The sequence below is a fragment of the Nylanderia fulva genome, unplaced genomic scaffold (assembly GCF_048542155.1).
Source record: "Nylanderia fulva isolate GAGA-0341 unplaced genomic scaffold, ASM4854215v1 Scaffold10, whole genome shotgun sequence".
Taxonomy (NCBI): Eukaryota; Metazoa; Arthropoda; class Insecta; order Hymenoptera; family Formicidae; genus Nylanderia; species Nylanderia fulva.
The window spans coordinates 4360545-4382326 of NW_028189193.1; the positions used below are offsets into that span (position 1 = coordinate 4360545).

Here is a 21782-nt window from a genome sequence, read left to right on the forward strand (position 1 = left end):
ACTGCATATTATTTCGCGACTGCATGATTGCAATAACTTCACCGATCATGATAACATGTACCTTTATAATTTCACTTAGGGCACTTACATTATTGAAATAATTGATTCATTGATATTCTACGATAAAGTTAAATAATTTGATTAATAAATGGCATCTTGTATATATATGGGATATATAAGAACATAATTATATATATATATATATATATATATATATATATATATAATGGAAATATAAATATTCATCTTAATGGAAGAAGCATAATTATACGTATTATGGAAAATTTGATAAATTTTTTCCCTTTTTATCTTGTTAGTATATGCAGGTATTATGATATAATTATTACAGTATATTAATTATTTATAATTATATTATATATCAATTATTTCTTTAAAATGTTTGTTTATTTATTAATGCTTGTATTAGTAGAACTACGACGGTCATAATTGATGAGCTGAACTGAAAGATATTAATTATCTTTTTTAATTGTTAATTAAATTGATATTATATAATATTTTATATAACGTACCCCGTAAAGAAATTTGTAGCCAAATTGGAAAAGTCCAATTCCATAGAATCTGACTGGCGCTTGTGTTATTTGCAGTAGAAACATTGATATCTATATTAATATAAATTGTTCAATTCAAATTTTTTATATTTATTTGAAGGTAAAACATTTAATTAATTAAAGAATCCTGAATAAATGACTATGGAGACTTACATTTTCACGAATTTCATCATCACAAGTAGAATACGGTATTTTTTTCATTAAATTTCCTGTTGCATTTGCCTAAAATGGAAATATGCAAAATCAAATTTAAATGTGATTTTTTAAATTTATTTAAAATTATTATATAAAATTAATTTTTGAAGATAATTGTTCAAAAAATTCCAGAGAAATACATTTTGAGACTGAATCCAAAATTAATACCTTGGTGCTGACTGTTTCGCATACATAATTAATGAAGAAGAGTTTAAAAAGGTTATGACAAAGCCAGAGTAGCATTACAATAGCGTATAGTATTTTATTAGACGTGATATAATTGTTGAAGAGTACTACGCTAAAAATTTCACGTAAGTCGAGCGCTAACCAACAAAAATTACATCCCATTTTAAAAGTCATCTGTGCTCCAAATATCGAGTCAATTTCACAAGATATTTTACGAAGTTCCGAATGAAGATGTCTGTGTAAAATTATATATTCAAGTTTTATATTAAATTAATAGTAGATATCTTGTATCGCCAATGATGAATAAAATTAAAAATAACTGTGAGACGACCCAACTGGCTTAAATTAATTCTTATTATATCTTATACTAACAATAATAAGAATTAATTTAAGCCAGTTGGGTCGTCTCACAGTTATTTTTAATTTTATATTAAAGTTTACTGTTTAAAACAATTACAATTTTGATAGAATTTACATAAACTGTATTACATTAAAGTCCATATTATCCATTCATTGTTTGAAGATTGTGAAAATCTATGTTGGTACATGGAAATTTTCTTTGATTTTGTTCCACGTTTGTCATCTTTTGTTAAATTTGAAAGATGTTGATTAATTTCATCAAACTTTAATCCTGTGTATCTAAAAATTTCAAGCAAAGCTAATGTCATGTTGCAAATAAAATGGAAATTTATTATCTTTTCTTGTAAGTTTTAATACAGTGTGTCCCATAGAAAAATACTAAAACTAATCGGCTGTCATTTTTTAATGCATGCAGTTATTGAGAGAATAAAAGTTATGTTGAAAGGGAAAATAAACTAATATACACACTGATATACATACATTTTATTTATATCTGTTAGACAACACAATAAGTGCGCGCCTTGCGCGCGAAAATATGAATTCTTTCCGTTAGATTAATACATCCCACACATCCAACACGTTGCGCGGTTCGCGCGAAACTGATTCTCGAGCGCGGTAACGCGAGCGCGGGCCCGATGGTCACATGACTAGTAGTCACATGACTAGTAGTCACATGACTAGTGGTCACATGGCCACTAGTCATGTGACCATCGGACCCGCGCTCGCGTTACCGCGCTCGAGAATCAGTTTTGCGCGAGCCGCGCAGCGTGATAGATGTGGGGGTCATATAGTCTCGCACGAGTCTAATAAAGTGTAGATATTTAATCACAATAGATTCTTATAGAAAATATAATATAATATAATATAATTTATGTACATAAATTTAGTACTTATGAGAAAGTGGTATTCCGACGAAAATGTACCCCGACGAAAATTGTATCCCAATGAAATGTATCCTGACAAAAATGTACCTCGACAAACGAACCCCGACAAAGGAACCCTGAAATTTGGCGAATATCTATTATGTACATAATTTTGATTTGTTGAATTTCTATTATGTCCATAATTTTGATTCGCCGAATTTTCATTATGTACAACAGATTTTCTTCTTTTTAACACAATTTTTGTTTTTTTACTATCTGCGTGCATTAAAAAAATAACAGGTGATTAGTTTCTGCATTTTCCTATGGGACACTACATATCGCGATTATTTAAATAATTTTGAATAACGTTTATATTTTTCATTTATTATAATATAGTTTTTATAAATTTATATACATGATTATGTTATAATTTTTGTATACGAAAAGTAATGTACCAACCCAAGAATACTTGCAATAATCAAGTCGTTGATCATATTAATATAAGAGCAATAATTTCGCAAAAAGATAGCATACATAGCAATTAACGTATCATAATTGTACGTGGTGTTCGATAAATATGCTGTTCCATAGCTCATTAATATAATCATTAGGAACCATCCTAAGATGAGACCTATTGTTTTTTTATGTAACTTGTGATAATCTGTCATCGTTCCGATATTGTGCAATGTGTTATCGATGATATCAAGCTTTCTCAAGCAATTTCTAAATTTCTGTCGCAAAAAGATAAAGTGGGTGGACAAATTAATAATTTGAAAATTCTATATACGATTTTTTATATAATTAGTAGTTTATTTAATGTAGCTAATAACTTTAGCTAATGTAGCTTTTTTAAATAAGAATTTAAAGATTTAAATGTAAAGATATATTTTCTTATAAAAGTAAAACTCTTTTTTCGACCGTACTGGCAAATATTATTTATTAAATCACAACGTTTCGACTCTTCTTTGAGTACTTATCAAGTGATTTGTGAAAATAAAAATAAAATTATAATTTTATTTTTTTTCCTTATCAAGTAATTTGTGAAAAAAAAAATTATAATTTTATTTTTATTTTCACAAATCACTTGATAAGGACTCAAAGAATGGTCGAAACGTTGTGATTTAATAAATAATATTTGCCGGTACGGTCGAGAAAAGAGTTGTACTTTTTTAAATTCTGTCTGGCGATTCTCAAATATCTACGTTTTTATATTTTCTTATATTTTACATATAATATAAATTATTATTAAATATGTTAAGCAAAAAATTTGTTCTATAATTTGTATCGTATTTACATAATATGTAAATGTATATGTCTATAATAATTTGCATGATTAAATTGAAGAAATATTAGTTAAAAGTTCTTTTGAAATGACTTATTAAAATTATATTTAAATACACGATTAAAAGTGCTTATTATTATTATTAAGAAAATAATTAACAATTCTTTATCATACATACCTTATCATAATACACTCCGAATACAATTGACAATAATGTTATTAACATGTCTAGCGAAATGCCTAAGACGTATTCGGTAATATAATGTATTACTATAGATTTTAACAAAAAATAATAAAGTGTCCAAAATAACAAGATATATAATAAACTAAACCATATTCTTGGGTTTCCTTCAGAAAATTCTATAATACTTAAACCAGATGCATTACTGATTATCAAGAGCGGTGTTAAAACTGTTCTAATACTTTTAGTCATTCCGTACACCGATTTAATTTCGAACTGCATTTCATTTTCCGACTGAGTGTTGCGATAACTCCATCGAATGATTATAATACACATAGTGTTTATCTTTACAATTTTAATTAGGGCATTACTACTTACAATTATTGAAATAATCGATTTGTTAAAGCTTATATTTCACGATAAATTTAAACAGTTTGGATAATGATTGACATCTTGTTTTTATATGAATATATAAAAACAATTTTATATAATATATTTATTACTTATTTATAATAAAAATATAGACACTGTCCTTAATATGCAAGAGACATAATTATTTTCTTGCATGATTTATACAAAATGCGATAATTTTCCATTTTTTTGTTTTGCTAGTGTACGTAATTTGTATTATGATGTATTATTACACTGTATTAATTGATTCACAATGTCTTACAATTAGTTATTTTTTAAAAATGTTTGTTTATTCATGATTGCCTGAATTAATAAAACTACAACGGTCGTAATCAATGAGCTGAACTGAAAGATATTAATTTTTACTTTAAATATTTATTATATATATTCAAATGTTGGTAACAGATTATATATAATATTTTATATAACGTACCCCATAAAGAAATTTGTAGCCAAATTGGAAAAGTCCCATTCCACAGAATCTGACTGGTGCTTGAGTTATTTGCAATAGAAATAATGATATCTATATTAATATAATAACTTGCTCAATGTACACATTTACAATTTTTTATTTAGTTTAAAATTAAAACATTTATTTATTTGTAAAACTCTGAATAAGTTAATATGAAGACTTACATTCTCACGAATTTCAATATCATAAGTAGAATACGATATTTTCTTCATTAAATTTGCTGTTGCGTTTGCCTAAAATTGAAACATGCAAAAAAATTTGAATGTGATTCTTTCAATTTAATTAGGATAATTATATAAAATTATTCTTTAAAGATAATTGTTGAAAAAACTCCAGATTAATACATTTTGAGGCGGAGTGCAAAATTATTACCTTGGTGCTGACTGCTTCGCATACGTAATTAAGAAAGAAGAGTTTCAAAATGTTATGACAAAGCCAGATTAACATTATAATAGCGTATAGTGTTTTATTAGATGTGATATAATTGTTGACGAGTATTACGCCGAAAATTTCACGCAAGTCAATCGCTAACCAACAAAAATAACATCCCATTTTAAAAGTCATCTGTACTCCAAATATCGAGTCAATTTCACAAGATATTTTACGAAGTTCCAAATGAAGATGTCTGCGTAAAATTATATATTCAAGTTTTATTTTAAAATAACTATACGATTGATAGAATTTACATAAACTGTCTTACATCACAGTCCATGTCATCCATTCATTGTTTGAAGGTTGTGAAGATGATCTACGTTGGTACAAGGAACTGTTTCTTGGTTTCGTTCTACGTTTGTTATCTTTTGCTAAATTTAAGAGATGTTGATTAACTTCATCAAACTTTAATCCTATGTATCTAAAAATGTAAAGAAAAATTAATGAGTGTAATGTAACAAATAATATGTAATAATATCTTGTGGATTATTATATCGATAATTTAAAAATTTTTAAGGAACATTTATATATATTTTTAATGTATTTTAATATAATTTTTTTAAAATGCAAGTGATTATGTTAGAATAATTTTTGTATACGCACAATAATATACCAACCCAAGAATACTTGCGATAATCAAATCGTTGATTATGTTAATATAAGAGCAATACTTTCGCACAAACATAGCGCACGTAGCAATTAACATGCTATGACCGTACTTAATTTTCGAAAAATAAGCTGTTCCATAGGTCATTAATGAGATCATTAGGAACCATCCTAGGATAAGACACATTGTTTTTTTATATAACCTGTGATAATCTGTTGTCATTCCGATATTCAGCAATGTGTTGTCGATAATGTCGAGCTTCCTTAAACAATTTCTAAATTTCTGTTGCAAAGAGATAATGCAGGTAGACAAAGATAATTTTATGTACGATATTTATAATTAGTTACGTAGTTTATTTAATGTATCTAATAGCTTTAGCGATTGTAATTTTTTCAAAGAAGAATTCAAGGATATGTAAATGTGAATTTGATATATTTTTTTTAATTGTAAATTATTATTAAATATGTTAAAAAAAATTTTATCAATAATTTGTGTCGCATTTATATAATATGTAGAATATACATACATATGTCTCTATAATAATTTGCATTGTTAAAATGTAGAAATATTATTTAAAGAACTTTTTTAAAGTGACATATTTAAATCATATTTAAATACACAATTAAAGATGCTTATTGTTAATAAGTAAATAATTAACAATATTTTTATCATACATACCTTATCATAATACACTGCGAACGCAATTGACACTAATGTTATCAAAATGTCTAGCAAAACGCCTAATAAGAAGTATTCGGCAATATACTGTTGTGGTATAGATTTTAATAAGAAATAATATATTAACCAAAATAGCAACATATATAATAAACTAAACCATATTCTTGGGTTTCCTACAGGAAATTCTATAATATTTAAACCTGATGCATAATTGATTATCAAGAGCGGTGTTAAAACTGTTCGAATACTTTTGGTCATTCCGTACACCGTTTCGATTTCGAACTGCTGTTGTTTCCCGACTGAGGAATTGCGCGATGACTTCTTCTAATGATCATGTAGTATATATCTTCATAATTTCAATTAAGGCACTAACAATTATTGGAATAATCGATCTGTTGAAGTTTATATTTCACAATAAGTTTCATCACTTCCGGCATTGAATGATTTTATTGTTGCATGGCACATGTAAAAACATAATTATATATAATTATATGTATATTGATTATATATATTTATATATAATGTATATTATTATATACGTAATTATACATATATGTATATATGCGCGCGCAGGCATATAATATATGTGATGTATATTAAAAGGTATTTTCAAATAACAGATATAATATTTATTTTGGACAATATCATGCAGTTTTTACTATAAAAATATTTTAAACGTTTAAACAGTGTACATAAGAAATAATTGTAAAAGATCTTTGCTTTTAATTACATTGGTAGTAATTATAATTCCGTTAAATATTGAATTTGTACATAAAATTGATTTTATGCAGAGATTTTTGTGATAACAAATGAAGAAAAAAGAACATAGTCAATGTAAGGGTAACAAGTTTTGATTTTTCGTTTTGTGATGTGTTTCCTAAAAAAATTAATTCAGTACAATATATATACATATAGTTGTATAATATATTTAGAAGAATTTACATTACATACCGAATATTGTAGGCCAATGTCCATTTAATATTGCTTATACATCTATTGTTTATAACTATTTGAACATGTTTTTTAATTTGTTTGTGGCTGTATTAATATAACTACAACAGTCATAACAGACGTAATAAACTGTAAATATAGAAGACAATATTTTTCTTTTTTAAATATTTGCGGATTGAATTATTTATAATGTATAATTATATGATAATTGCACATACACCTTGAAGAAATTTGAAGCCAAATTGGAAAAGTCCAAGGCCATAAAATCGTAACGGTGATTGAGCCAATTGTAATGACAATTGCGTGATCTATATTATTATATAATAGATTATTTAATATGCAGATTTTTTGTTATTGTATTAAAAAAAAAATCAATTTATTTTTGATTATAAAACTTATATGATTACTTACATTTTGACACATTTCAACGTTGTATGTAGAATATGATATTTTATTTACAAAATTTTTCGTTACATTTGCCTGCAATTAAAATATCTATAATAAAATTTAAGTCGCTTTTAATTTAATAATATAAAACTTAATATTATTTTACAATAAATTATAATCATTGGATTTTGAATAATTGTTTTTGGAACTTTAATAAGAAATCATACCTTGGCACTGACTTTTTCGCACACGTAATTAATGATAAAAAGTTTCAAAATATTATGAAACAACCATGTTAGACATATACTTGTAAACAATATATTGTCAAAACTTATAATATATTTTTGAAAAAATATCAGGTCAAATAAAGAACTAAGATTCGTAGCCAGGAAACTAAAGTAACATCCCATTTTAAAAGTCATTTGTACTCCAAATATCCAGTCTATCTCACGAGATATTTTACATAAATCTAAATGAAGATGTCTGTAATATAATGTTTTAATAATTAATTCTTGCTATATGTAAATATGAACTAAAGTTATGTATATTCTCTTACATTATAATCCATATTATCCATTTATTATTTAAAATTTTCAAAAATTTGCGTTGATACGGATGCAACATTTGATTTTCCTGTTTTATTTTACCATTGTTATTACTTGCCATTTCTTGAAGATGTTCGTTGACTTGATCAAATTTTATTCCTATATATCTATAAGTAAAAAAGAATGAATAATGACGTTTTTTAACAAGTATATAATTGTACAAATTCTAAAAACAATTGCAGAAAAGTTTAATGTTTTATGTATAATAGTAATTATTATATATGTATATTTTATTATACAATTTGTGTGTGCATAATATTGCTAATATATATAAAATATATATATATATATATATATATATATATAATTTAAATACCAACCCAAGAATACTTGTCATAGTTAGATCGCCGATAAGATTGATATGACTGCAATGATTAATCATAAATGTGAAATAAATAGCTGTTGCAGTATTATATTTAAAATGATATTCCAAATATACGATGTGCATGAAATTTATTAATATTGTTAACGCAAACCATCCTAAGACAAGCCGTACTGTTTTCGTATGTAACTGCTGATAATTTATCGTTGTTCCTAGTTTTTCTAATGTGATGTCCACAATAGCAAGTTTTTTCAGAGAATCTCTAAATTTCTGTAACAGAATACACTTTAAATACAAATAAATATTTAGAATCTTGATTTTACCATATTTTCTAGCAACTTAATCTTGTTTTTCAATAACAAGTGTGTGTTAAAATGTAAAATATTTCTATATATTTTTTATGTTCTTTTAAGGAATAATATTATTAAAATGTGTCAAAAGAGTTTGTTAATTATTTATGTTATTTAGTATGCAATGCATTTTAGGTTTTAGCAATTTTTTTAGATACATGTAAGAAGTTTTACTTCTCAATGCTTTACTTTAGACAAACCATAAGACTATTTAAAAACAGTTTATTAAGAATTAATTTTAATTAATTAAATATATATATATATTAAAATTGTTTTTATATAGAAAATGATTATTTGATAAATTTCTAGAAAATAATTTGAGAAAATAGAAAGTATAGATATCAAAGTAACGCGTGCATATTGCGCTAATATTTTCTTACCTTATCATAATATATTCCAAATACAATTGATATTAACGTTGCTAAACAGTTTAGATATTGAAGAAAATTGTTTGTTTTGGAAAATTTAGTCATTAAAGATCCTGTTATATACCACATGAGGAAACAATACAACGACCAAGATGATAATATGTAGATGAAGCTGAACCATAATCTTCGATAACCTATCGGAAACTCGATAATTCTTAAACCAAATACATAATTGATTATTAGAAGCGGCGAGAGAACTGTCCAAACGTTTTTAGTCATAGCGGATATCATCACGTTTGCAAACTATATTATTACTGTCGACCGGATATGGAATGAGACGGTTTATTCGTAATTCACATTGATACACTTGTGCATATTAAAATTATCGATCTGTTAAATTTTCTATATTACGAGCTATAAAAAAGTCTGATAATGAATATGCTATTAGCTTTCACATGCAAACACATTTACAACGAAATTATACGTATCGATAATGCTTCTTTGAAATGCTTATTGTTTTATTTTGATATTTATACGCAGTTATTGCACGTATTAAAAATAACAATGAGATGTCAAATAATAAGAATTAATTTTAATTAATTAAATATATATATATATATATATTAAAATTGTTTTTATATAAAAAATGATTATTTGATAAATTTCTTGAAAATAATTTGAGAAAATAGAAAGTATAGATATCAAAGTACTATAAAAATATAATAGAAACTTTGAATTTTATTTTGCAATATTTTTTATAAATGATGAATATTATATAGATTTTCAGCTAATTATAAAAATTAAAATATATTACATACCTATATGAAAGAAATTATGTTTTATATACTCAATATTATATAAGACATTTATCTATATGAGTTGTAATATATACTCATAATATTCATTATATTTTTATTATTATAGCGCTTATTTATTTGTATGTGCCTGTATTAGTATAACTAAAACAGTGGCAATAGATGTGCAGAACTAAAAAAGCAATTTCATTTTTTAAATATTTACAGTCAATTTCTACTACTCATAATAAATAATCATATCATAATTACAACGTACCCTTTGAAGGAATTTGAAACCAAATTGAAATAGTCCAAGTCCATAGAATCTGAGTGGTGCTTGAGTCAATTGTAATAGAAATTGTAAAATCTATATTAACAGAAAAGTTATTTTATATACACAATTTATTGTTTTCTGCATTTTCTCTAAAAAATTTAATTAAAAATTTAATAAAAAATTAAATAAAAATTTTAATTAAAATTTTTAATTCAAAACTTATCGGCAAATTTTTATTAAGACTTACATTTTCACGAATTTCGACATCAGAAATAGAATATGATGCATTATTTATAACATTTCCTGTTGTATTTGCCTAATATTAAAATATACAAAATACTGTTGAATTTGTTTTTGATAGTTCAATGTTTCTGATACTTTAATTTTTACTCATTTTTTATTAATTAATATATTAAATAATCAAACAATCATAAAAAATAAATTCTGTAAAATACATTTTAAATTGCAATGTAGGAATAAATCAATACCTTGGCACTGACTGTTTCACATATATAATTAATGAAGAAAAGTTTCAACACGTGTATAAAGATCCATATAATGACAAAGACATAATATTCCAGTCTTATATGTTGCACGTAATTTTTGATAAATATCATGTTGAATACTTCACAGAAACCTACTGTTATGAAACCGAAATACAGTCCCATTTTTAAAGTCATCTGTAGTCCAAACATTGAGTTTATTTCGCGAGATATTCTACATAGTTCCAAATGAAGATGTCTGCGTAAACATGATGTTAGAATTTATTGAATAAAACGAATAAAAATTTATAATTTATGTTATATTATAATTACGTCTTACATCACAATCCATATTATGTATTCGTTGCTTGGAATTCTCAAAAATCTGTTTTGACACGACTGTAATACATGATTCTTTCCAACTTGTTCATTATTCCTCATTATCTTTTGAAGATTTTCATTAATTTGATCAAACTTTAGTCCTATGTATCTGAACATAAATAAATATTTGATAAATATAATAATATTATTAGAGATGCAAGTAGATTTATTATATATGTATCAGTCTTCTTATTCAAAAATTCTTAAATTTTATGAATAACAATATAATTTTTTTTATGCACATTACTTTGCTAGAATAATAATGACATACATAAAATAATATACAAACCCAAGAATGTTAATGATAATCAAGTCGTCAATAAAATTAATATGAGCGCAATAATTTATTACGCATGGGACAGAAGTAACTATTACAATACTAAGATTATATTGATATCTCAAACATAGAGCTTCATTATAGTTCATTATTATGATTATCACAAACCAGCCTAAGATGAGCCATATTATTTTTGTGTGTAGTTTTTGATAATTTGTTGTTGTTCCGAGTTGTTTCAAAGTATTGTCGACAATCGCAATTCTTTTTATACATTTTCTAAATTTCTGTCGTCAAAAAATGAAACAGACAAATGGAATTATTTTAGAGATTGAATATATTACATTTCATTCGATCTTTTCGAAAAATAAACATTATTTTCTTATGTTTGTTACATTCTTAGGGAATAATTTTACTAGATACGAAAGAAGAAAAACTACTAAATAATTTACGTTGTATCAAGATGCGAAGCGTTTTATATAGCTTTATGACATTTTTATTTATTAAAATATAAATATTATAAGACACAGAAAATTTTAACTTAATAAGAAATTTATAATTATTTATCTTGAATAATCTAGCTATATATGAAAATAATTTAAGTTGATCTGTTAATGAACGATTACGTACCTTATCATAATACACTAAAAAGACAACTAAAGTTAATGTTATAAAAATGTTAATCCAAAAGAAAACCACGTATATGGTGATATAATACGACATATAAGGAATTACATATATCAAGAGCAGGAAGTGAATCGACCACAATAGCAGTATGTATAGTAAACTGAACCATAGTTTTGGATGATCTGTTGGGAACTCGAAAATTTTTAAACCGCACACACAACTTATTATCAGGAGCGGTGATAAAACTGATCGAAAACTTTTAGTCATTGCGCACACTGTTTCGATTTTATATAACGTATTTTTTCTGACTAAACTGGTTGTACCATGCAGTTATACTTGATAAAAACGATCATAGACATAAAGGATAGACTTAGTAATGGCGCTGTATTTCTTGCTGCGGAAAGAAAAAGAAATGTGGGTCATCTTCCTTTCCTTCTATCTGCGTAGATCGAATGCGCAACTACCTACTGTCAATCAATTTTTCATTAGAGTATAAAAACGACGTAAACAATAAAATTATCATAGGTAGATATGCTATTTTTTTCTAAAAAGATATTTTTCTTTGACTTTTATATTCTTATTTTTATTTATTATACTGTTTAAAAAAGAAAAAACTAAGGAAATAAAATTGAGGTAAATTTAGAGTAGATATTAATATTTTAATTTTTTAATTTTCCGACAAGGAGATGATCTTAATTCATACACGAGGTCATATAAATATTAATTTAAAAGATAATTGTAAAAATCATACCTTTATCTTAAAGAAGATGAAGAATTACATTTAATGTACACTATTCTTCATTATTTTGCCATTTATTATGTTTGTTAAAATATTTATTTCTGTATGTGTGACTGTATCAATATAACTACAACGGTTGCAACAGATGTTATAAACTGTAAAAAGAAAGATATTTTTTAAAATATTTGTTATCGATTTTAAAGTATTTTAAATAGATTTTTATAAGATGGTTGCAATATACCCCTAGAAAAAATTTGTAGCCAAATTGGAAAAATTTAAGCCCGTAGAATCTGAGTGGAGCTTGAGACATTTGCAATAGAAACTGCGATATCTATATTAATATAATGCGCTATATACAACATATTTATGATTCCATGTGTTTTAGCTTAAATTTAAAAATTTATTTTAATCACAAAACTTTTAGTAAACATAAATTAAAACTTACATTTTCACGAACCTCATCATCACGAATTGAATAGGATATTTCACTTATAATATTTCCTGTTACATTTGCCTAAAACGCAAAAATGAAAAATATAGCTGAAATTTGATATAGCAATGTTATTGTAATATGACACTTAAAAATCAAGGAATTACTTAAATATATGGACATTTTGAATATAAGTATAGAATTACCTTAACGCTGACTCTTTCAAATGTCAAATTAATTAAGAAGAGTTTTAAGGCGTACATTACAAGCCAAAATAGACATACAACAAGAAAATCCGTTCTATTACTCATGTAAGTACTGATAAATAGTACATTGAATATTTCACACAAACACAGTGCTATAAAACCAAAATACAATCCCATTTTGAGAGTCAACTGTACTCCAAATACTGAATTTATTTCGTTAGATATTTTACGTAACTCCAAATGAAGATGTCTGCTAAAACGAAATATTAAGAGATGTACGATATGCTGCAGCAAATTGTGTTGCAATTAGTTAAATTTTTATGAACTCTTACATCACGATCCATGTTATAAATTTACTGCTTGAAATTGGTAAAAGTTGGCGTTGACGCGATCGTAACGCATGATTTTTCCAACTATGTAATATTCCATTTTCATTACCTTTCGCAATCTTTCGAAGATTTTCATTGATTTGGTCAAACTTCAATCCTAAGTATCTGTAAATAAATAAATAAAAATAACGAATGCACACATATTGATATTTTATGACATCGATGCATTAAAGTGTGATTTTAAAAAGTATTTTGTAAAATAACATTTAAATTTATTTGTGTATGTGTAATAATATTAGTATTTTTAATTTATGCATACATTCTTTTATATTTTGGAATATATAAAGAAAGATAAATACACGTACCCAATAATACTAGCAACAATTAAGTCATCAATCAGATTCATATAAGTGCAAAAATTTAATAGAAAGGGAGCATAAAAGATTATTAATTCATTAGAATCACAATGATATCTTAACCATTGTATTTCACCATACATCATTAATATGATTGTTGTGAACCATCCCAAAACGAGCCATAATGTTTTTGTATATAACTTTTTATAATCTGCCGTTGTTCCTAATTGTTTCAAAGTATCGTCAACAATAGTAAGTCTTTTTAAACAATTTCTAAATTTCTATGGCAAGAAAAGATACACAATGTATAATTAATTACACATTATCTAGGAGTTTAATTTTTATAATTATATATTCAATTTTACATTGTTAATTTAGATAATGTAATTATCGTATTTAAAAAAATATATAACTTTTTTACATATTCATTATATTTTATTAAAAAGAATTTTGCTATATGCAAATATATATGTGGCAAATAAGAATTTTTTTTTAATAATACACTCGTACGAAGACATAAACCGTTTTACATTTTTAGTATTTCTTTTTGCTAAATAAATATTATAAGTTACATCAAATCAGCTTGGTACAAAACAAGTTACTTGACATATTGCAGCTACAGAAATACGCACGATTAAAATTATTTATTATTCATAAATTACATGTTAAAATTTCTCTTACCTTATCATAATACACTCCAAACACAATTGTTATTAATGTCGTAGAAATATTTAATAAAAGACAAATGCAATAAACCAAGGTATAATTAAATCTAATAAAAGGAACTAATTTATATATTAGAAGGAAGAAATAAGTCGACCAAAAAAATAATATATACGGCAGACTAAGCCACAGTCTTGGAATGTCTGTCGGAAATTCGACAATTCTCAAACCACACATATAACTAATATCAAAAGCGGCGATAGAACCGCTCGAATATTCTTAATCATTGCACATATCGTTTAGATTATGAACTGATGATTGCACTAGTTGCATTCGCGTATTAACAGTAGTGGATACTTGTAATTTCAGTTAAAGTACTTGTTAAGATTAAAATATCGATTTACTAAAGTTTATACATTCGATTCTAGAAAAAAAAAATGCCATATCATTAATTTAATTAACAAATACATTATTTTAAATATAACTGTGAGAGCTACTTATTTTTATAAATAATTGTGCATAATCTAATATATTAAAATCATGTCAACCTCAGCGATTTAACTATGGCAAGTTCTATTCTTTCATTTTCAACTACATATTGCATTAATATTTTCTTACCTTATCATAATATATTCCAAACTTAATTCATAATAATATATAGAATAATTTAATCTTGGAAAATATGAATGTTGAAAAAACGATTTATAAAAGACACTCTTGTATCTTATATAAAAAATAGTGGAATGATCACGATAACATAAATTAATAATAAATAAATAAATAAGTAAATAAATAAATAAAACGTATTAAACCATGTTTAAACGTATTAAGCCATAGCGGGTATCATCACGATTGAAAACTATTATTATTAGTGTTCATCAGATACGGTACATGACGATATATTCGTAATTGCTGCACTTTCACATATTACAATTATCGATCTGTTGAATTCTCCATAACGCGCAAGCATCGCAAAAAGTCTGACGATGAAAACGTATGTTTATTTTCTAAGCAAATACATTTATAATAAAATTATCGATTATGTTCCTTTAAATACTTATCGCGTTATTTTCATATTTGTATGGCTGTATGTTAAAAAGTAATAAATAATTTCAAATAATAATTTAATTAATTTTAATTTACAATAATAAAAATGTATTAAAGAAGTAAAATATAATGTAACTGCATTATATCGTTATTCAACATAATGATAGAAATTGAGTGATACAAGTTTTAAGTAAAATTACTTTTATACAAGAAACGATTATAATTGTTCGAAAATAGTTTGAGATAATAGAAACAAGATACGAAATTATCATAAAAATAATGTAAAGTGATTCATATGCAATATATTTCCAATAAATTATGATTATATAATACAGCTAATTACATAATTACCAAAAATATACGTATGTGAGAAAATGTTATAATATGTTTGAGATTTTTTAGACTAAATATTAAACATTTATTTATATATATAGTGTGCTTATTATATTATAGCTATATTATATATTATAACTGTTTTCATTCAAGTACCTGCTTATTTATTTGCGCTTGTATTAGTATAACTAAAACAGTGGCAATAGACGTGAAGAACTGAAAAAACAATTACATTTTTTAAATATACATATATAGTAAACTATTTGCAATAAGTAATAATATTATATAATAATTACTACATACTCCTTGAAGGAATTTGAAACCAAATTGAAACAGTCCAAGTCCATAGAATCTGAGCGGCGATTGAGTCGATTGTAATATAAATTGCAAAATCTATATAAAGAGAAAAGAAACACAGTTCTGTTATGCACACAACTCATAGTTTTCAGATTTGCTTCAAATTAAAATCTTCATAATAATATAAGTCAATGTAAATTTTGATTATAAAACTGTCTGAACAAATTAATATTAAAACTTACATTTTCACGAGTTTCGACATCAGAAACAGAATATGATACGTTATTTATAATATTTCCTGTTGTGTTTGCCTAATGTTAAAATGTACAAAATACTGTTGAATTTATTTTTGAATTGATAAAATTTAATTTTGATATAATTGCTTAGTATATTATAATTATTTAGTATAATCAATTATATTTTAATTACATATTTAGTGCAATTATAATTACGCGTTAAAGTTAAATCTTATAAAGAATATTTTAATGTTTGAGTGAATCAATACCTTGATGCTGATTCTTTCACACATATAATTTATGAGGAATAGTTTAAAAATGTGTATAATAATAAATAGAAAGAGTAACACAAAATATTCTCCTTTTATTAGCACGTAATTTTTGATAAATATCGTGTTGAATATTTCACGAAGACCTGATGCTATAAAACCGAAATATAATCCCATTTTTAAAGTCATCTGTAGCCCAAACATTGAGTTCATTTCACGAGATATTTGACATAACTCCAAATGAAGATGTCTGCGTAAATGCGTTATTAAGATTCATTGTTTAAAAAATCTTTGCAATTTATATTAAATTCGCGTCATACATTACAATCCATATTATGTATTTGTTGCTTAAAGTTCCGAAAAGTCTGCATTGACGTGACTCTAACACGTGATTCCTTCTTTGTGTTTCATGTTGATTATTTTTTACTAGGTTTTGAAGATTTTCATTAATTTGATCCAACTTTAGACCTACGTATCTAAACATAAATAAATCTAATAAATATAATATTATAATAATAATATTATGTGTATTATATATATATTGTTAATTTAGGGTGGTAATATATTTATGTAATTTATGCATATAGCTTATTATTAGAGTAATTAAGATACATATAAAATGTACAAACCTAAGAATACTAAGGACAAGCAGGTCTTCAATAAAATTAAAGTAAGTACTATAATTTATTAAGCTGTGAAAAAAAATATCCATTGCGCTATTATTAGTATATTGATGTCGCATATGTATAGACTTTAAACAATCCATTGTTATGATTGCCATAAACCATACTAAGATGAACCGTATTATTCTCTTTCGTAACTTTTTATAATTTGTCGTTATACCAAGTTGTTCTAAAGTATCATCGACAATGGCGATTCTTTTTATACATTTTCTAAATTTCTATTAAAAGAAGATATACAATAGATAAATAATTAAAAGTTATGTAAAAGCTTAATAATTTACAGTTTTATTTAATTAAACAATTTTATTGTGTGTGTACATCTTTTTAGATATAACTTTATCAATTTAAGTAATTTAATTATCATATTTTTAAAAAGATATATTACTCATTTTTTAAATATTCTTTATATATTTTAAAAAAATAATTTTATCATATATATATGTAACAACACAAAATTTTTAATAATATATACAGTGTGGAAACACAAAACATCTCACATTTTTTGACAGCATTTATTTCGCAAAATAAAAATTATAAGTTATATCTAGTTAGCTTTATATACGATCAAAATTATTAATTATTATTAATCATTATTATATAAATTATTATTAATAAATCACATGTTATCATTCGTCTTACCTTATTGTAATACACTCCATACACAATTGTTATTAATGTTATAACATAGTTCAACAAAAGACATACGTAATAATCATTGAAATATGAAATTACCACATTAGGAATTATTATAGTAATCATAAGGAAGAAAAAAACTGACCAAAATAATAATATATACAACAGACTGAATAATAATTTTGAACGGTCTTGCCAAAAAACGATAACCCTTAAACCGCACACATAGCTAATTATCAGAAGCGGTGCTATAACATCCTGAATATTTTTAATCATTGTATACACCGTTTCGATTTTGAACTGATGATTGTGCTAGTAGAACTGTATACTAACAGTAGTAGACCTTTGTAATTTCAATTAAAGTACTTATGGTTATTAAAATATTGATTTAATAATTAAATTTAATGACATTTATTAAAAAATATGTGTGTACACATATTTATTAATAAATGTTCAAGAACAATTGCAGAAAAGTACAACGTTGCAGAAAGTATTGTGTATATTTATATGTATTGTATAAATGCATACATATAAATATATATAGATAGAGAGGGAGAGAATCGAATATTTGTTTTTTTAATTTTCTTTAATGTAATTGTCCACAATAACAAGTAATTTTAGTCTTTAAATTTTTGAAACAGGGTACGGATACATTTTGAATATAAATAAATATTTAGAATTTCGATTTTATTCTCTAAATAACGTACTCCTGGTTCTTCAATAATAGATACGTATATGTGCATGTTAAAATAACATTTTATATTCTTTATGGAATTCTTTATGGGATTCTTTTATGAATAAATTTTATTTAATGTATTGCAAAAAGTGCTTATTAATAATTTTGTGTAGTCTAATGTATTTTATGTTTCGAAGGAAATTTCTTTTCGAGATACATGTAATAAATTTTAATTCTGGTACAATAAGACTATTTAATAACGATCGAATATAACTTTATCACCCTTCTAAAAAAACTCATTGAATCAATTGTTTCCATTCATCATTCATTCTACTGCTATGCGATTTCTCACGTGTTCGCTAAAATAGCTTACAATCTATAAAAAGAAATTCTTTAAATTCCGCAATCTATTTTTAGCGCACACCTAGTACATCGTATCAGTAGTCAATAAATAATATATAAAAAAAAAAAAAAAAAAATTTATGGACGAAAATAATCCAGAAGAAAGAACTCTACCGAAAGCATGACATCTCAACCGCGCGTAGTGCGGACTTATATAGCCAGAGGGAGCGCAAAGCGCTATCGGGAAACTTTCTCGCATGTGAAATACCTCCAGTATGGGTATATAAGTCCGCACGACGCGACTCCCTTTCTCTCTCGAATTACCGTCGGTACTTTAGGATCTTTTAAGTATCTGTTTTCGTTTATTGATTTTATACGATTTGTGATCTTTACGATAAAAAAATAGCTTTTACAATTTCTAAATAAAAATTCTTCAAATTCCGTAAGCCAAAAATTAGCTCTTTCGGCTTATATAAAGAAATTCTTTAAATTCCTGAAAGCTAAAAATAGCTTTACGGTATTTAAAGAATTCGAGGAATTTATTTTTTAGAAATCGTAAGCTATTTTTATCGTACACGTGACAAATCGTATTGAATGAACGATATATGAATGGGTAGAATAAGAAGAAAGATCTTTCCTTCTTTCTCTTTCGAAGTATCGACAGTAAGAAATTTTTTGAATATGTGTTCATTCATTGATTTCTATACGATTTGTCACGTGTAAACTAAAAATGACTTACGATCTATATAAAAGAAATTCTTTAAATTCGAATGAACGATATATGAATGGGTAGAATAGGAAGAAAGATTAAAAGCGCTAACGGGGAAACTTTCGCATGTACAAAATCCCATGTCTTATTAGAATTATTAGAATTTAAATAAGATAATTATTATTATTTATATAAAGATATATTATTTTTTAAAATATTTTTTTTGTATCTTTTTTAAAAGTAAAGTCGAAAAATAAGTTATCACGAGTGACGAAAATCCAAACGTATTATGATCAAAACGAATATCATGATTGAAAACTATATATTATCCTATTGAATACGAAATACAATGTACATTTATAATTCCTGTACTTATGCATAATTAACATTTATCGACCTTAATATCCATATCGCGATTCATCAAAAAAGTCTGATCACGAATGTTTTTATTTATATCCATGCATACATTAATGACGCAATAATCGATAGTGTTTCTTCTTTGAAATAATTGTTGCCTTATTTTGACATTTGTACAGTTATTGTTAATTACGTATTAAATATAATAAAATTTCCAGTAATAACACTAAATTTTAATTAGCATTAGTTAAAATTATATAATATTAGTATATGTATCACCATAATACATACGAAATTTATTTAATTGATATAAAAAAATTACAGTTACGTATTTATCAATATGTACGTACATACACATTCAATATATGTAGTGTGTTTATTTTATATTAGCTGTATTTTTATAAAGTATCTACTTATTTGTTTGCGCTTGTAGTATTACCACTAAAACAGTGGCAATAGAGGAGAAGAACTAAAAAAAAGCAATTACATTTGTTAAATATATCTAGTGACATCTACAATTTGAAATAAATAATCATTGTTATATACTACGTACCCCTTGAAGGAATTTGTAACTAAACTGGAACAGTCCAAGTCCATATAATCTGAGCGGCGATTGAGTCAATTGTAACATAAGTTGTAAAATCTGTATAAATAGAATAGTCATATTATTTATACATAACTCATGGTATTCTCTCTCTCTCTCTCTCTCTCTCTCTCTCTCTCTCAGCTTCAGTTTTAATTTAGATCTTTAAAAGCTTAAGTCAATGCAAATTATAATAATAAAACTCAAATTCATATTAGGACTTACATTTTCACGAATTTCGACATCAGAAATAGAATATGATACATTATTTATAACATTTCCTGTTGCATTTGCCTAATGTTAAAATGTAAAAAATACTGTTAACTTTATTTTGATTCGGTAACTTAATTTTAATATTACTTAAAAATAATTAATCATTAAAGAGAAAACATTTTAAATTGCAATGTTTAAACGAATCGATACCTTGACACTGACTCTTTCACATGTATAATTAATGAGGAATACTTTTATAATCGACATAATAATGTATATAAAGAGTATCACAAGAAGTTGCCACTCTATTTGGACGTAATTTTTTATGCTTAATATTGCGTTGAATATTGCATTAAAATTTAACGCTATAAATGCGAAATATAATCCCATTTTTACAGTCATTTGTAGCCCAAACATTGCATTTACTTCACGTGATAGTTTACATAACTCCATATGAAGATGTCTGCGTAAATGTGATATTAAAATTTATTGTTATATATAAAAAAATCCTTGCAATTTATATTAAATTTGTGTCATACATTACAATCCATATTATGTATTTGTTGCTTAAAGTTCCAAAAAGTCTGCATTGACGCGACTGTAATACGTGATTCTTTTCGACTTGTATTT

The 21782-nt window shown here is 25.1% G+C and overlaps 4 protein-coding genes and 1 long non-coding RNA gene across 5 annotated transcripts; all 5 read right to left on the reverse strand.

Annotated features, from left to right (window-relative positions):
• Window positions 1-391: 391 nt before the first annotated feature.
• Window positions 392-3681, reverse strand: LOC114932031 (uncharacterized). Its single transcript, XM_085483659.1, has 7 exons — window positions 3634-3681; window positions 2633-2904; window positions 1440-1589; window positions 933-1185; window positions 723-791; window positions 531-620; window positions 392-460 (listed from the first exon to the last, which is right to left on the reverse strand). The coding sequence occupies exons 1-7, from the start codon at window positions 3679-3681 to the stop codon at window positions 392-394; spliced, it is 951 nt and encodes a 316-aa protein (XP_085339785.1).
• A 630-nt stretch (window positions 3682-4311) lies between these two features.
• LOC114932032 (uncharacterized) lies at window positions 4312-6494 on the reverse strand. The gene is made up of 8 exons (XM_085483660.1): window positions 6414-6494; window positions 6237-6323; window positions 5569-5840; window positions 5220-5372; window positions 4892-5144; window positions 4684-4752; window positions 4481-4570; window positions 4312-4392 (listed from the first exon to the last, which is right to left on the reverse strand). Exons 1-8 carry the CDS (start codon window positions 6492-6494, stop codon window positions 4312-4314), a joined length of 1086 nt encoding a protein of 361 aa, XP_085339786.1.
• Window positions 6495-7384: 890 nt separating this feature from the next.
• Window positions 7385-9515, reverse strand: LOC114932033 (uncharacterized). The gene is made up of 6 exons (XM_029304207.2): window positions 9232-9515; window positions 8500-8771; window positions 8131-8286; window positions 7802-8057; window positions 7599-7667; window positions 7385-7495 (listed from the first exon to the last, which is right to left on the reverse strand). Exons 1-6 carry the CDS (start codon window positions 9508-9510, stop codon window positions 7385-7387), a joined length of 1143 nt encoding a protein of 380 aa, XP_029160040.2. The 5' UTR covers window positions 9511-9515.
• Window positions 9516-10146: 631 nt separating this feature from the next.
• Window positions 10147-12502, reverse strand: LOC114932017 (uncharacterized). Its single transcript, XM_029304192.2, has 7 exons — window positions 12055-12502; window positions 11440-11711; window positions 11110-11259; window positions 10776-11028; window positions 10535-10603; window positions 10291-10380; window positions 10147-10206 (listed from the first exon to the last, which is right to left on the reverse strand). Exons 1-7 carry the CDS (start codon window positions 12316-12318, stop codon window positions 10147-10149), a joined length of 1158 nt encoding a protein of 385 aa, XP_029160025.2. The 5' UTR covers window positions 12319-12502.
• Window positions 12503-20740: 8238 nt separating this feature from the next.
• On the reverse strand, window positions 20741-21407 carry LOC114931877 (uncharacterized). Its single transcript, XR_014924496.1, has 4 exons — window positions 21363-21407; window positions 21165-21233; window positions 20910-20999; window positions 20741-20825 (listed from the first exon to the last, which is right to left on the reverse strand). It is a non-coding gene; the product is annotated as an uncharacterized LOC114931877 (long non-coding RNA).
• Window positions 21408-21782: the final 375 nt, after the last annotated feature.

What these genes read in the sequence shown, in the direction of transcription:
- LOC114932031 (XM_085483659.1), bottom strand. Translation starts at nt 3,681, where the DNA reads ATGTTAATAACATTATTGTCAATTGTATTCGGAGTGTATTATGATAAG. An exon ending in ATTATTGCAAGTATTCTTGG is followed by an intron (nt 1,590 to 2,632) that starts GTTGGTACATTA and finishes TGAAATTTTTAG; the next exon opens with ATACACAGGATTAAAGTTTG. An exon ending in ATGATGAAATTCGTGAAAAT is followed by an intron (nt 621 to 722) that starts GTAAGTCTCCAT and finishes ATATTAATATAG; the next exon opens with ATATCAATGTTTCTACTGCA.
- LOC114932032 (XM_085483660.1), bottom strand. Translation starts at nt 6,494, where the DNA reads ATGACCAAAAGTATTCGAACAGTTTTAACACCGCTCTTGATAATCAAT. An exon ending in TAAATATTATAGAATTTCCT is followed by an intron (nt 6,324 to 6,413) that starts GTAGGAAACCCA and finishes ATACCACAACAG; the next exon opens with TATATTGCCGAATACTTCTT. An exon ending in TGGATGACATGGACTGTGAT is followed by an intron (nt 5,145 to 5,219) that starts GTAAGACAGTTT and finishes AATTTTACGCAG; the next exon opens with ACATCTTCATTTGGAACTTC.
- LOC114932033 (XM_029304207.2), bottom strand. Translation starts at nt 9,510, where the DNA reads ATGATATCCGCTATGACTAAAAACGTTTGGACAGTTCTCTCGCCGCTT. An exon ending in ACTATGACAAGTATTCTTGG is followed by an intron (nt 8,287 to 8,499) that starts GTTGGTATTTAA and finishes TTTTACTTATAG; the next exon opens with ATATATAGGAATAAAATTTG. An exon ending in TGGATAATATGGATTATAAT is followed by an intron (nt 8,058 to 8,130) that starts GTAAGAGAATAT and finishes ATTATATTACAG; the next exon opens with ACATCTTCATTTAGATTTAT.
- LOC114932017 (XM_029304192.2), bottom strand. Translation starts at nt 12,318, where the DNA reads ATGACTAAAAGTTTTCGATCAGTTTTATCACCGCTCCTGATAATAAGT. An exon ending in ATTATCATTAACATTCTTGG is followed by an intron (nt 11,260 to 11,439) that starts GTTTGTATATTA and finishes ATTTATGTTCAG; the next exon opens with ATACATAGGACTAAAGTTTG. An exon ending in GTTTCAAATTCCTTCAAAGG is followed by an intron (nt 10,207 to 10,290) that starts GTACGTTGTAAT and finishes TTGCTTTTTTAG; the next exon opens with TTCTGCACATCTATTGCCAC.